The sequence below is a fragment of the Halichoeres trimaculatus genome, unplaced genomic scaffold (assembly GCF_033239565.1).
Source record: "Halichoeres trimaculatus isolate MK-OKI-2021-1 unplaced genomic scaffold, fHalTri1.1 fHalTri1_scaffold_7, whole genome shotgun sequence".
NCBI classification, from domain to species: Eukaryota; Metazoa; Chordata; class Actinopteri; order Labriformes; family Labridae; genus Halichoeres; species Halichoeres trimaculatus.
The window spans coordinates 18,142,353-18,157,114 of NW_027437185.1; the positions used below are offsets into that span (position 1 = coordinate 18,142,353).

The 14,762-nt window shown below is 41.1% G+C and overlaps 3 protein-coding genes across 3 annotated transcripts; 2 read left to right on the forward strand and 1 right to left on the reverse strand.

Annotated features, from left to right (window-relative positions):
- The first annotated feature begins 120 nt into the window (after positions 1-120).
- ccng1 (cyclin G1) lies at positions 121-3,863 on the forward strand. Its single transcript, XM_074674438.1, has 6 exons — positions 121-335; positions 1,302-1,565; positions 1,641-1,894; positions 2,158-2,236; positions 2,477-2,587; positions 2,712-3,863. Exons 2-6 carry the CDS (start codon positions 1,302-1,304, stop codon positions 2,901-2,903), a joined length of 900 nt encoding a protein of 299 aa, XP_074530539.1. The 5' UTR covers positions 121-335; the 3' UTR covers positions 2,904-3,863.
- Positions 3,825-5,759, reverse strand: nudcd2 (NudC domain containing 2). The gene is made up of 4 exons (XM_074674439.1): positions 5,338-5,759; positions 4,849-4,897; positions 4,596-4,747; positions 3,825-4,261 (listed from the first exon to the last, which is right to left on the reverse strand). The coding sequence occupies exons 1-4, from the start codon at positions 5,524-5,526 to the stop codon at positions 4,178-4,180; spliced, it is 474 nt and encodes a 157-aa protein (XP_074530540.1). The 5' UTR covers positions 5,527-5,759; the 3' UTR covers positions 3,825-4,177.
- Positions 5,760-6,206: 447 nt separating this feature from the next.
- gabra6a (gamma-aminobutyric acid type A receptor subunit alpha6a) lies at positions 6,207-14,302 on the forward strand. The gene is made up of 10 exons (XM_074674443.1): positions 6,207-6,253; positions 6,365-6,471; positions 6,585-6,652; positions 7,061-7,281; positions 7,375-7,457; positions 7,546-7,689; positions 8,473-8,625; positions 8,723-8,973; positions 11,111-11,355; positions 13,692-14,302. Exons 1-10 carry the CDS (start codon positions 6,207-6,209, stop codon positions 13,711-13,713), a joined length of 1,341 nt encoding a protein of 446 aa, XP_074530544.1. The 3' UTR covers positions 13,714-14,302.
- Positions 14,303-14,762: the final 460 nt, after the last annotated feature.

A 14,762-nucleotide genomic window follows, 5' to 3' on the forward strand; every position in this document is an offset into this window, starting at 1 on the left:
AGGCGGGACATGGTGGTGAAGTATCAGAAGTTATCCAATGGGAATTCAAAGTTACGAGCGTCACCCACCGAAGGCCAATAGAAGCTCACCATGTTTGGTCATGGGCCTGGTTTTATCTCTGTTCTAATACCTTAACTGCCCTTTTCCCCGTCGCCTTACGCCAAGGGTAGGGGGGTGTGCATAGGCAGAAACAAAACTCTGCTTAAAACTTCATACATACTCGTATTTTTTTTCTTTTACTTTTAAACCTTTTTCACTCGCTTATTCAAAGCGCGTGGGGACTTTTTCTACCACTTATTATTCGTAACATTTCAGACAACGCAACTTGATCCAAGGTAAGTTAACTATGCTAACCGTATGTTGTTTTTTACAGTCTATGGTTGGACCTGAACTATTATTTCGGGGATTTAAATCTTTAAATGTTCCTGTCTTTGCCAGCCGGGACTTACAGGAAACAATACGAACGCAATAAACCTTCTCACAGACGTTGGTTTATGTTAGCGTTAGCGACTGGAGCTAACGGTTACGTCGTTTGCGTTGGATTAGTTTTTTTTTTTTAATTTCCCTTTTATTATTCTTACCCTTTAAACTAGAAAGCAGGTTTCCTGAAGTTTTACTGTAAGTGTCACTGTTTGTGTCCCTTGAGTTTGTGATCGTCACCATCAGGTTGTCAGTCGATGGTGTGTGTGGCAGGGACATGTCCTGACATGTCGCAGATCGTGCCCTGGGCCTGATCCTTTGATAGTCAACCCAATGCTTAACATAAAATAGATAGAAAATAGTTATTTTTATTACCATAAGAAACTTTTATTATGTCAATTATTCTGAAACACTCGTAAATTGTTAAAATAATTGTATGCCATGGCCGTCTTATGAACCTCATGTGAGTCCAGTTGAGCCCAGTTCAATGACAGCTGGCAGGGGGGGCTGGTTACTTGATATCCCAAAAGTTTGTAAGTAATTCCGTGTCCTAAACACAGGTGATCAAACTAGTCCCCCAAACCGAGATCTGTACGAATGAGCTAACTCCATTCGTTTTTATATTTTATTCAAAGTTTATCTAATTATCCACACCTATCTCCATGTGCATGATCAACATCAGAGTTAAAACGTTGTGTGAATTAAAAAAAAATGTATAAGGAAAACGGGAATACAACAACTTTGATCAAACATTTGTAGTAATAATCAGTATGGTAGTAAAATAGTATTTTAGTATATTTCCGTATCCAGTCTTGTTAGGCTGTAATTGTTCAAACTTTGATTCATTCAACTTTTATTCACTTCCATTTGCCTCCGCACAGATGCTTGACACAGTGACAGGAACTGGTGCACAGCCCTTTGCAGTTCAGCTGAAGGCCCTTACAGACCTGGAGGGCAGATACCAACCCAAGCTGAGCGGTTTGAGGCTAATTGAGGGCTCCCAGGACAATGGCCTAAGGATGACCACCAGATTGAGGGAGCTGGAGGTGAAGGACCTGCTCTCTCTGACCAGATTCTTTGGTTTCAGCTCAGAGACCTTCTCACTAGCCATCAGCTTGCTGGATAGATTCCTCTCTGTGATGAAGGTTTGTATAAATAAAAATAATTTTGGTTGTTTTTTAATACTTTGTTTTGTAATCAGTTTTCCTCATCCTCCACAGATTCAACCAAAGCACTTGTCTTGTGTGGGCCTGTGCTGTTTCTACATAGCAGTGAAGTCATCAGAAGAGGAGAAGAACGTGCCTCTGGCCAACGACTTGATCCGCATCAGTCAGAACCGCTTCACCGTGTCAGACATGATGAGGATGGAGAAGATCATCATGGAGAAGCTTTACTGGAAAGTAAAGGCCCCCACAGCTCTCCGCTTCCTCCGCCTCTTTCACAGCCACATCCAGGAGCAGCTCGATTTTGAGAGGTAAGGCAACCAAATTCACCTGCAGCACTGAATTATGATTCATCAAGATTATAATTACTCTCCTAATATGTTTCCTACCTTTGGCTTTGGAGAGTCAAAAAATTTTAATTTTACCCCAAAAAGAAATTTTTCGGAAACCTTGCTTTCAGTTCTGTTACTAAAAAAAAGCTAGGGCAGATTGATGTCTGATCTTGTGAGCCCTGTCCCACATCCATCCTGTATTTAACTTTCATCTTGACACTAAAAGTATTTTCTCTCTACAGCAAGAAGATACTGAGCCTTGAGAGACTTGAAGCTCAGCTGAAAGCTTGCCACTGCTCATTTGTATTCTCCAAGATGAAGGTAGGGCTAAAGAACAGGTTTGAAATGTTTAAAAAGGCATACTCCCCTTTAGCCTTTAAGGCTTTATGATGTAAAAGCTTTCTGCCCATGAAATAGAAAATTGTTTGAATGTATCGTGTTAGGATTTTGTTTTGGTCCTATCTTCGGTGCCAAGCACAGTCTTTTTAAAACTGGCCAGTATCACTTTTCTTGAATTTGCTCTTCTTTGTGATAAAGAATTTAAATTCTGTCTCTCTGCAGCCATCTTTGCTTGCCATGGCTCTCCTGTGTTTTGAGGCTCAGGAACAACATGACCCTGAGCACACAAACAACATACAAGAAGCCCTCAACAGTCTGCAGCAGCTTTTGAATGTAAGCACTTTATCTTTTCACAGATGCCTCGCATATTGCTTAATGTTTTATGGAATAAGGTCAATATTAAGCTATGATTCATAAACTACATAATTCCAGTTAATTTCTTTTTTCTTCTGTGTAGATCAGAGATGGGGACCTGGTTTGTGTGCGAGAGCTAGTTGGAAAATGTCTGGCTGAATATGCCACCACTAAGTGCTCCAGGCCTAACACCCAAAGGCTCCGCTGGACTATTTCTGGAAGAACAGCACGTCAGCTAAAGCACAGCTACTACAAGATCAGTCATCTTCCCACCATACCTGAGTCAGCTTGTTAAACCTGGGGCTACCACTGGGCAGCCTTACGTGCAGATAAAAATTACAGAATTCGATAAACTATTCCTTCTCTAATTGGATACAACTTCTGGGCAACTTTTTTGCAGTTTGCTCACTCATTAATACCTCCAGAATTTTTTTTTTTACAGATCTTCATCACTGATGATGGAGTTCTTTAAAGAAAACGCTCATATTTAAGTTCTCTTTTAGTTCGTGTCATACATCTATCAAGCACACTAAATATTCTGTCCCAACGACAAGAAGTAATTCTTCACCAGAAAGTCATACCAATTACCACCCTGCTCAATTTTACTTTCCTGGTTGAGTTGCTTGCACAAGTGTACAGTATGTTCTTGTTTAAATCCGTACCAAGCTGTTTGGTTTTACCTGGAACGGGTTGCTAGTTTTAAGCTATTAAGTATAGAACCACCTAGGTCCTCAGTCCACCATGTGGAAGAGGAGGGAGAAGGATTTTGTGAACAGCAAAAATGGAACCAAGAAATCGGGCCCAAAGTCCTTAACTCCCACCCTAGGTTGCTAAACTGTCCTGTTTGCACACTCCTACCCAAGGTGATTTTTTTTTTTTTTTTGATATGGCGGCGAGGTCTCCTGTGAGATGAGGCTAGTGACAGTACTGTCATGTATGGCAAACCAGACTGTTTGAGGCTGCAAAGTCCTCAGCAGTAAAAGATGAGTTGTTTTCACAGATTCTTGATTTGTGTACACTGAGTGAAGCACCATGTATATGAATTGATTTCTGTTGTCAATTATGCAAAGAGTTGTTGGGGAAAAAATGGTCATTGCAGTGGAAACATGGGTTACAATTTGTTTTGCATTTTCTTGGCCAATTCCCCAATCTAGTCTGAGTTTCCTTAAGATAAAATTAAGAAATGGCAAATTGAATACACCATCTGGTTAACCCATGTACTTGTACCTTTCAATAAAACTTTATTGAAAAGCTATTTCTGTGTAGTCTCTAAATATTAAAGACACACCTCTCACAGGCTGCTTCAGAGCTCAAGAGTTCACATCAGCTGATATTCAGGTTTAATGAGCTGTGCTGTAAAACAAACTGCCTGTTTTAGCTGAAAAAAAAGATGATAAGGCTCCTGAAGAAGTCTCTCTTAGGCAGTAAAATCCTGTATATTCCCCTGTATTCAGTTTCTTCCAAAGGCAAACAGTTTCAAAAGTAAATTTCAAGAATTCACTTCTCTACTTGTCATTAATGTAGCAGTCCTTAAGCAGACAGGGCAACTGCAGTGTCTCATGTAATCCATCACTTCTGTAAGCTGGAGAAGTCTGGACCACCACCTTCAAAGTTCCCAGAGATCTCTGCACCACTGAAGTCAAATCCAGGATTCTAGCAAAGAGGAAGTAAAATTAATATTGACAGTATTTGTACAACTCTCTCAAAACGTGTAACATCTCAAAGTGTTTCTCCATTACATCTCCCATTCACATACTTATGAAAGAGACTGATATGCAAAAAACCATCAGTAACTAAACCCCATCCAAAAGGCAATGACACAGCACTGGGGTTAAAATGACACAATTACCCAGTATAAGGTTCTAAATGGGTTAATCTGATCAATGAATTGTTGACACTACTTTTGAAGTAAAAAAGACAGTTTAGACACATTTGCCCCTGACCACTCTAAACAGTGACCCTGGAGGTAACACTTAATCAAACTAACCTCCCGCTGGAACCTCTCCAGGGTGAGCTTCCTTTGCATCTGGTCCTGAACCCAGGCGTTAGCGCAGTATGCGTCCTCCAGCAGAGAGGACCAGCAGTTCCCTGCCTCTCTGTTAGTCTTCATCAGAACAATCCTGATGAGACACTTGTCCTCTGAGCACAAACAGAGATGAAACGGTGTGATATTAGGATTTTTGGTTAACTAGAGTCTAAGGCAAATAAAATATAAAATAACTTTTGGATGTGCAGCTTACCAAGTGTCCATGTAGCTTCATCAGACATGGTTGTGCCAAACAACTTTCCCTAACAAAGGGTATAAAAAGGGGTCAAAAAGCGCATGAGTGAAAATCTTCATTTCAACTAAAAGCATGCATTCCCTTTGGGAATTTCTGTACTCAAGCATCTTTTTAAAATATTACGATTTTTTTTTTAAATTAAGAACATACATAATTTGTGTCAGTGTGTTGTTCATAGTACATTAACTCAAGAACACTAGGGTTTGGAGTCAGAATACTTTTCTTTGGTGGTGCACTAAAATCTCATTTCTTGGTCTTGCCCCTAACAAATTAAGTCACCCCTTTTTCATTTTTACCTGGTGGAAACTGTCTTCCTCAGTTAACCAAAGGTTAAGATTTTTGTTAATTCCTAATTTTGTAGTCCTCATACTAAGCCTTCTGGCATTCAAAAAACAGACTAAAAGACCCGTGCTAGAGAAAATCCTAAAATACACCCTCTGTGCCTACCTTGAATATCTCTGTGCCTTTAACCTGCAGCTCGATGTCTCTAGATCCTAAACGACACTTGACCTCTTTAGCAGAGGTCCCGTGAGGTACGTCGACTTCAATGAAAACCTCCTCCATGGTCTGGTACCAGGAGCCCCAGGGCGTCTTACAGGGGACGACCCCGCTCCTCTCCTCGAAGTGCACAGACATGCCGCGGCTTCACACCGCCTCAGCTGAAGATACACCGGTTATACCTGACGAGCTGGGATGCTGAGCGAACAGTTTAGTCAAACTGCTGATCTTTAATTGTCTTAATATCATCCGCTTTTCAGGACTGCTGTTTCAACCCGCTAAAGTTGTTATTCTCTCAGTATTTGATGGATGTTTTCTTTCACCATAGAGTTTAGCTTCCCACTCTGGAAACTTCTTCTTCGTGAATAGTTCCGGTTGTGAACAACATTGTGGCTGCAGCACCACCTGCTGGTTGATAAAATAAAGCTCAGCAAGAGCTCTTCTCATACAGCCTATGATCTCATCATTTCATACATGTTCAAAAACTGTTACAAGTCCAGGATAAACTCATTGGTAACATTTCTTTTATTCAATGCCATCAGTATCAATTTCTTCTTTATACTTGGCTTAAAAGAAAACTGAGAGACTCCCCCGGTTTGTCTAAAAGTGGAGAGGATTTACTAAGCTGCTAATTAGATTACTGTATGTGTCTTAGTGCTTCCTGTATCCTTATGCTTGCCTACCAGGTACTTATACGGCACTAGCAAGGACCTGCATCTTCAGCCTTTTATTTCTCACCACTTTTTTTTTTTTTTATTTAAGCTATGCGAGTCTCAGGAAGTTCACTTTAGACTAGGGGGAAAAAAATGCAGCCCAGGATGGCTGTCATGCAACTAACTTTTGTTACTTTTATCTGCTGGATGAGGTAAGATTACCTCCTTGCTTGAACATATCAGAGCATTAAAAGCTTGATGGTTTAACTTTTTTTTGTATTATTATTATTATTATCATTATTATTATTATTACTTTCCTGCAGTCTTGCCAATGTAAACGGAAATGAGAAGGTGTTCTCAGACAACATTACCCGGATTTTGGACCGACTTTTGGATGGTTATGACAACAGACTGCGGCCAGGATCTGGGGGTAATTTATTCAATCGCAATGTTTGTTTGCTTGTTTGTTTGTAATTCTATTTAGATAAAATAGGCATATTATATTGGACTATTATAAATCTTGTGGTTTTGCGTGCATTGCAGGTGGTGTCACAGAGGTGAAAACTGACATCTTTGTCACCAGTTTCGGACCTGTTTCAGATGTTGAGATGGTATGAAGCTGCTGCTGCTGCTATAGGGAGATGTTTAAGTGCTGACTGTGTGAGATAACAGTGCTTCAGTGACCACTGCCTTATGGGCAATCTGCCATGAGAGCATCTAATGAGCTTTAATTTGTTTGACCAGCCTTATAACTCCATTACTGATGGCCTCTAAATCAATATGACAACACGTTGGAGGGATCAAATGGCTGAATGGATTGATTAATGATTATCTGGGATGAGTGGCATCCATCATTGCCTCATCATCTCTCCTCACCTTCCTCTGCACGCTGAAATGCCTCCTTAGTATTATGCTGATAACTGATGGGGAATGCACATTTTTATTTTATAAAGTAATAAAACAAATGGTATGCTTCATCGAATGTAAATAATCACATAAATGCTTTGTGTACGCTTTAGGAGTACACCATGGACATGTTCTTTCGGCAGATGTGGGTTGATGAGCGGCTAAAATTTGAGGGCCCGACTGAGATCCTGCGTCTGAACAACCGTATGGTGGACAAGATTTGGACCCCAGACACTTTTTTCAGAAACTCCAAGAAGTCTCTTTCTCACAATATGACAACACCAAACAAACTGTTTCGCATCATGCAGAATGGGACAGTCCTCTACACCATGAGGTGATGTTACACTGTACAGTTAACGTGCTGTTTGAGATACCGTGATAGTTTTCTCTGAAAAGATAACCCAGGCTTGTTTCTGTGTGCTGATAGGCTGACCATCAGTGCAGATTGTCCAATGAAGCTGGTTGATTTCCCAATGGATGGCCATGCCTGTCCTCTCAGATTTGGAAGCTGTAAGTGTAACAGACTTTTGTCCCAGGTCATAAATGTGTCCAACTTTTCATTTCTCTAAAATTTTTCCAAACATCTTTTTCATTCTAGATGCCTACACAAGCAGTGAAATCATTTTTACTTGGAGGAAGGGGCCAATAGCATCTGTTGATTGTCCTGCAGAGTCCATAAGTCTTCTCCAGTACGACCTGGTGGGACAGACTTTGTCCAGCGAGATATTTAGATCTAACACAGGTAATGCTTGTTGAAGAAAAATGTAGGTATGAGCTGAAATGAGACCCCAAAAGTTGCATCCATTACTTCCCACAGTGGGGAGTTGTTACTGTTGAATGTCTGTAAGATGCTGAAGTGGTCAGGCCAGTGTGACTTAAAAAGAACCGTAGCTTGTAAAAGCCAGCGAGTGCACTGACAGAAAGGAGAAAGAATGGAGTTTGGGTGTTTGGGCTGGCATACCAGCATATGTATGCATTTTCTCTTTTCAAAATAAATGAATAAATTTATAAATTAATTTTCTGCTGTGAAGTGAGTGTATACTCAGTAGATGAAGGAAAAAGATGAGGCAGCTCCAGAATCCAGAGATGGAACCCATTTAGAAAACTAAAAGGGGAAATCTCTTTGTGTGTGTGTGCGTGCATAATGCAGTGTGTGTCTGTGTGTGTGTGTGTGGTATGAGAATGTCTGCATGCATCTGTTTAGACAGAGCAGGGCAGTGTTACGCATAGTGACACTGCATGCTCTTCTCCTGCTCCCTCCTCACTCGCTTCTTCCTCTTCCCTTTATCCCATTTTGAAATGTCTACTGTGCTCGCTCCTCTTTCCCCTACTCCCTTTTGTCCTTCCTCTCCTCCTTCCTCCCCTGCCTCACATGCTGTCTCTGTTAGCAGACTATTCCAGACCTAACAAAAAAAAAAACCATCTTTGCTTCTCTCTGAGCAGCAGCTCTGTTTCAAGGACAGACAAGGGTATGTGCTCTGTCCCCTCGGGGTTGCTCTCTTAACACGTGCTGTTTATCTTACAGGTCAGTACTCAGTGCAGGTGGTCCACTTCCACCTCCAGAGGAAGCTGGGCTACTATCTCATACAGACCTACATCCCTCTCATAATGGTGGTAGTGCTGTCACAAGTTTCATTTTGGATAAACAAGGAGTCTGTTCCTGCACGCACAGTTGCTGGTATGCCCCTCTCACCACCATAGTTTAAGCCTCCTCATCAACTTTGAGATCACCATTCGCCTCTATGAATGTCTCATTAGTGTTTGTCTTCCATCAGGGATCACCACGGTGCTAACCATGACCACTTTGAGCATCAGTGCTCGTCAATCACTTCCCAAAGTAGCCTATGCCACTGCCATGGATTGGTTCATTGCTGTGTGTTTTGCATTCGTGGCGTCGGCTCTAATTGAGTTTGCAGCAGTGAACTACTTCGCCACCCTACAGGCCAACAACCTGAAGAGGAAGAAAGCAAGACAGGAGAAGCTGGAGGTGTTGGCCAGCACCACTGAAGATGGAGAAACAGTTTCGGTGAGCAGCTGATTTTAACTTACAATGTCTAAGTAAATCAATTCCAAACTCTGTCAGTGCTGTAGAAAATGGTAACAGTATTTCATTTATCTAAGTCTTACATGTTTTGATTCTGGTGACCCCTCTTTGACAAAATTGCTTGTCTTTTTTAAGCAAAATTTACCAAGACTATCATCACACACTGAGGTGTGTCTGATGTTGGCTCTGTTAGCCATGTCTGTGAATAGCATGATGCTACTCTGCCCTCTGGTATTCCCTCTGTTGTTGGGTTAACACAGCTAGCTCGTCCATCTTGCTGGAGATAGATCTTCTCAATAACGATGAATGGAAGGACAGGTCCATGTCATCACTTCTTAGCTCACACCTGAGAACCAGCCCGTCGTCCTTACCTCTTTCTCTTCACCTTGTGGGAGGACATCAGGCCTTACACCAGTTAGCATTGACATGCTACAGGCTGCTAACAGCTGAGTTCACATGTAAACAATGCAGCCATGGTTATATGTAGGATCTCCAGACAAACACAGGAGAAAAAGTAGTAAAAATATCACTGAAGCCACAAAAAGTAGGTGGCCATGACCAACAAATGAGTCATACAAAGTAATGATCCACTCCAAATACAAAGATTATGAAAAAGAGACGAAAAAAATTAACGGACAGAGAAGAGAGAGCTGCTGCAAAAGGCAGCCATAGCCAACAGGGTGGCGCCTAGCGACCAAATAAATATTAACCAAAATTACATTAATATTATTAATATTTAAAAAAAAAACAATAAATACAATGATATTAAAATAATATTATCAATAGAATAATATTAACCAAATATTAACCAAATTAATAACTTTTGAAAATTCAAAGTATGGCAAAGCATGGATTAGATCTCGGTTCATCTAACATAGTCCCATTTCCATGCTCTGTGTCCCAACTCCATCAAATATCAATAAAATACTAACAAGTCCTGGTTTTGAGCATTCCTTGTGCCAGTTTCTATCAATTGTTTATAGAACTGACAACATACTTTCTTTTCTACCCATTATGAGCTCCAGAGCCAAGAGACCACCACCACCACAGACATTGATATGTTGCTTTTGTGCAGCCAAGGCATACAAAATCTTCATCAAAGGAGTTTCAGCGTCATTTGCAAAGTATCAGGCAAAACACAAAACTGCATTTTGTAAACGCTACACATTCACACCAATCCTTGTGTTTTTCACGTACTGGTGTTTAAAAGTATACATTTATTAGATTTTGTTTCTAAGTTTATCGGCGCGTTGGAGTTTTTCTTGAAGTAAGCAAAAAGTAAAAATTTGGGAAATCAGTCAGAGATTGGTCTTTTCCTGGTAAAACTTGTGTTTTTGTGAACACGACTGTAGTGTTGAGACAGGTGCCAGAGAGGTTTTAAAATAATAACTTTATATCGAAATTTGTTCAACTCACCAGCAAACTGAATTCATCCTAACACTTGGGCGAACATTCAGATTTGCTTGATGTGGCATCATAAATGCATTCACAAAGCCCTTGATGGTACATTTGGATACTGTGTTTCCTGTTGCAGAGAGTCTGATGCAGTGATGTTGGTAATGAACAGAAAGTCTGCAGCTCCAGACCCTGTTGTAGAGAGAAAGAATCCTGGCACAGATAGGAGGTCTGTTTCTATGCATTTCCAAGTAGTCACCCTTTTTCTCCCATTCTTTGCATTCAGGGCACAGCAGACATTAAATAGTAATATGTGCTGTTTTAGCGCTCTCATCTCCAGCTATATGCTTTATGCTAATACAGTAAGCCACCACAGCGTCCTCCTGGGATCTGTCTCACGTGTAGGGCTCATGGTTAGATGCTTTAAAAATAGCCTCAGTGTGAGAGCAGAGAACAACTTCAGCACTCCTCTCTGCATAATCTCCTCACCATCCTATGGGCATCCAGCAAACTACCTACTCGGTTCTATAGGGATGTTGGCATGCCATTGAGAAAAAGCTCCCATGGGAATCAACACCAAATCAAGGCTCATATACAACACTACAGCATGTTTCAACACCAAACATAGATGCATGCCGGGATTCCTTTCCATGACCTGACCTTCTCCTTTCACAGAACAGAAAATCAACACCAACTCACCCCTTCCTGTTTTTTTTTCTAACAGTCTGACGGCAGCCCTCAGGAAGGCCTGAAGAAGAGGAACCACTCAATGGCTCGCAGTGAACCAGGAGATGCTCCTCCACTGCCGATTTTCCTCCAGCAGGGCTCAGCTTTTCCTCAGATCCCCCAGCTAGCTGGCACCAGCCCCATTGACACGTACTCTCGCATCCTGTTCCCTCTGACCTTCGGCTTGTTCAATGGCTTCTACTGGTACATCTACTTGGCAAAGGACACCATGGAGAGGGCCAGGTACACTATTATCACATTCATTGCTTCTGTTGTGGTAACTTCCATCTTTGTTCAAATGTAACAGTCCAGTGATCATTTTCAACATAAAACCCACACACCACTGTCCTGGTGTTCATTATTGGCATGTGGATGACCAATCAAAGACTCCTTGTGTTGTATAAAAGTAATGCCATAACCCACCATGATGTGTACTAACATCTTGCACAATCAGGGCTACAGTCTGAATTGCTATTTGTTACTTTTTGGAACATAATCAGGTACAGGAATATGGTGAAGACCCCTCAGGTCAGGACTAAGAGGCAACCCCCTGGTCTTAATATATGAAGCCTATGCAGAAGTGTTAAAAACTGCAGTTCTTCAAGTATCCACTTGAGGCTTGCTTCAGAAACACTGGAAATCACACACCAAGCTAAAAAAGTAAACATGTTTACGTCCTAGTTCAAAAACTGTTTTGACTGAGTTAAGCTTTTCAATACGGGGTCTACTGACGATGGGCTTTAAAACTTTGTATCGGAGACAAATGGATGATGTCACCAGCACAAAGCCCTTACACTACACAGTCTATGGTCAGTATTGACAGCCCACCATCTATATAGTGTGGTTAAAATTAATGCTAAAACCCGGGGATGGATAAGTATTGTTTGCACTTCTGGTTCTCCTGACTTGTAGTGCTCAGCCTAAGGTCTGTTTTGACACAAACCTGGATTAATTTCAAGTCTGCTTTAGATGAAAACAACAAATCCATCTTTTAAACATCCTTAGGCTTTTTATTGACATACCTAAAACAAGCAATCACTGCATCACCCGTAATAAACCTCCAAGTTTGACCAAATGAGCTGAAACTAATTTGTGTATGTAAATTTTATACAAATGATTTTATAATATAGAACTCAACAGTACAATACAATGAATGTGACTTATGTTAATAGCCTGACTTAAGTCAAGAATTAAGTCTCACCCCACCTTAAATTCAGGAACATGTTTAGGCAACTGTAAACAAAATGTAGTGCATTTACAAATTACCGCAAAATCAACATCTTCCCACTTCTCTTAATCCGAAGAAGAAAAACATTTTATTTGAAGAAGTAAAGACAAAATTAGAAAATCTGTAAAGCTTTTGAATCGTGCAAACATACAGATTTTTGAATCCTATCCATTTACAAGCCTCTATTTATACACACGTAGCTCCAGTGTAGTCATATCTTACAAGTAAGCGTTTGTCTTTTGGGGTTTGACCTTTCACCTTTTGAGTCATGAGTGATAGGGCTGCAGATTCTAAAAGGTTTTTTTTTTTTTTTTCAAAAAAGTAAATATAGCAGAGACATACTTTGAGGAAATCCACATATCCTGTACATATGAGATAGAAAGGAAAGCAAAGAGACCAAGGATGATGGATATTTATGCTTTTGCTTTGTATCTCAAAGAGGTGCAGACCTGTCTCAGTCTGCTCTAATTGTAACAGCTTCAGTGGAACAATAACTACCCATAGTTTTTGTCAAGGACTTTTATCTAGGCAGTAAAGACATCAATAATTTCTAATACTGAAACAGCCCAGGGAGTTGTAGGCGAATAAAAAAAGGAGGAGGAGAGTGATGTTAGGTGGCGTTGTTTCTGCATCGATGCCAGCACTCTGGCTTTCATCACCATCATCATAGGTTTACAATAGAAAAAAGGGGCTGGCTGATCAGCTAATTTGGGAAGAAAAGCAAGCGTCAATATCTCTCTTCTTTCATATAAGGGTTTACCTGAGGGCTGGTGAAAGCCCCAGTCGTTTCAATAACAACTCTGTTTCTCCGTGGGGAGCAGGTCTCACAGGCAAAACAAACCAGCTCACTTTGTACATTAGACAAATGGGAGAGAGAAAAAAGCTGCTTTTCACTTCCCTGCTTATAAGTGAGCCACTTACAGAACACAAAGCTCCATGTCCAAGAAAGAAAGAGAGAGATCCAGAGCAGAAAGACAGAAAAAGAAAGAGACAGACAGAAGAGGGAGAGGGAGAGAAATGTGTGTTACGTAACACTGAGGAGTGCAAATCTGCTCATCATGCTTCTCATGTTCCTGTCAGAGAATTTTATGCTTGTTTTGTTTATAATGTTCTGCAGAATAATGAGAGAGGCAAGATGGAGAGCGTGAGAACAGCTGCATCACATTTTTTCCCTTTAACATACATTTCTTGCCATGGATCTAGCTCGGTGCTCATGAAGAAGATGCCGAGAGGGGAAGAGGGAGCACATGAATGGTTAGGGAGCTGCGGAGTCTCTGAATGTGGAAAGAGAAAAAGAGGTCTCTGCAGCCTCCTCTCACATTTTGTGCTCTGCTGTGTTCTGCTCTTGCAGAGACGTGGATGTTCAAAGCTGAGAGGACCTGGAAAAGGGCTCGTGCAGCCGGAGAGACCTTCAGCATCCAGCCCGCCTCAGCTCACCCTTCTCTCTCTCTGTGTCTCCCTCTCTATATGTGAACAAGCTCTCAGCAGTCACTCTGCTCTCATCCGACAGAGGAAATGAATCAGAAACTCATTTATTCTCCTGCTGCACATCTATTCATTTCACAGGCTGTGACCACTGCCCACTTGTGTTCTGATCAGTAGCTGAAGAGCTGTCCTTCACAGGGGAGGGGGCTACATCACTTTAAAATCTGACATATACACCCACAACAACAACTTCTCAGGATCCCTGGATCAAGACAGACGACACGTGTGTAATGATGTACCTATGTGTGACACACACACAAACCAGAAACACATCAAAAAGAAGTAGATGATATAATCTATGATGGCTGTAACTGGTGGTGATGCAACAGTGAACCAATGCTTTCAGAAGCCTGCCCTCTACAGAAGCACAGCTCCCACTACAACAAGATCAAAGGCAATTTAGAGGAGGCTTGCATCCCTCCCCATGGCTTCAGAAATGTACTCAAACCTGAGAAAATGAATCGTGGGGATTGTGTTTTCCACCCCACCTTTCTTGCTCTGGCTCCCTGGTGCTTTCTTTGCATTTCCAGATCCACTAGAGGTTCCATGAAAACATAGCAGGGGAGAGAGGGATTTAATTCACACGGGTGCTGATGATCTTTATTTTCTATTTTTGTACAGAAAGTCCATCATGACTGTGCTCTCATCTGTTTTTTTTTTTTTCTCAAACGCCTACTTGTGTTGGATGAATTCTCTTTAATATGTCCAGCAGAATAAAAACCGAGGAAATAAACTTGATGTTAACTTGACATTTTGGTTTCTTTAACCCTTTAGTGCATCCTGTTGTTTGACCTTGTCAGCAAACACAAACTCATCTGTCATGTGATAACCACAAAAATAAAACATGCTTCAAATTCACACTGTTGTTGTTCTTTTCTCTCCGGGCACAAGCGCTTGTTTCTTCATTACGCACAACCACTTGTCCCTTTAATATTTT

Excerpts from the sequence above, each read along its gene's own strand:
- ccng1 (XM_074674438.1), top strand. The coding sequence starts at position 1,302 with ATGCTTGACACAGTGACAGGAACTGGTGCACAGCCCTTTGCAGTTCAG. Across the intron at positions 2,237-2,476 it reads TTGTATTCTCCAAGATGAAG|CCATCTTTGCTTGCCATGGC; the intron begins GTAGGGCTAAAG and ends GTCTCTCTGCAG. Across the intron at positions 2,588-2,711 it reads GTCTGCAGCAGCTTTTGAAT|ATCAGAGATGGGGACCTGGT; the intron begins GTAAGCACTTTA and ends TCTTCTGTGTAG.
- nudcd2 (XM_074674439.1), bottom strand. The coding sequence starts at position 5,526 with ATGTCTGTGCACTTCGAGGAGAGGAGCGGGGTCGTCCCCTGTAAGACG. Across the intron at positions 4,898-5,337 it reads AAGGCACAGAGATATTCAAG|GGAAAGTTGTTTGGCACAAC; the intron begins GTAGGCACAGAG and ends ACCCTTTGTTAG. Across the intron at positions 4,748-4,848 it reads TGAAGCTACATGGACACTTG|AGGACAAGTGTCTCATCAGG; the intron begins GTAAGCTGCACA and ends GTTTGTGCTCAG.
- gabra6a (XM_074674443.1), top strand. The coding sequence starts at position 6,207 with ATGGCTGTCATGCAACTAACTTTTGTTACTTTTATCTGCTGGATGAG. Across the intron at positions 7,458-7,545 it reads TCCTCTCAGATTTGGAAGCT|ATGCCTACACAAGCAGTGAA; the intron begins GTAAGTGTAACA and ends TTTTCATTCTAG. Across the intron at positions 7,690-8,472 it reads GATATTTAGATCTAACACAG|GTCAGTACTCAGTGCAGGTG; the intron begins GTAATGCTTGTT and ends TTTATCTTACAG.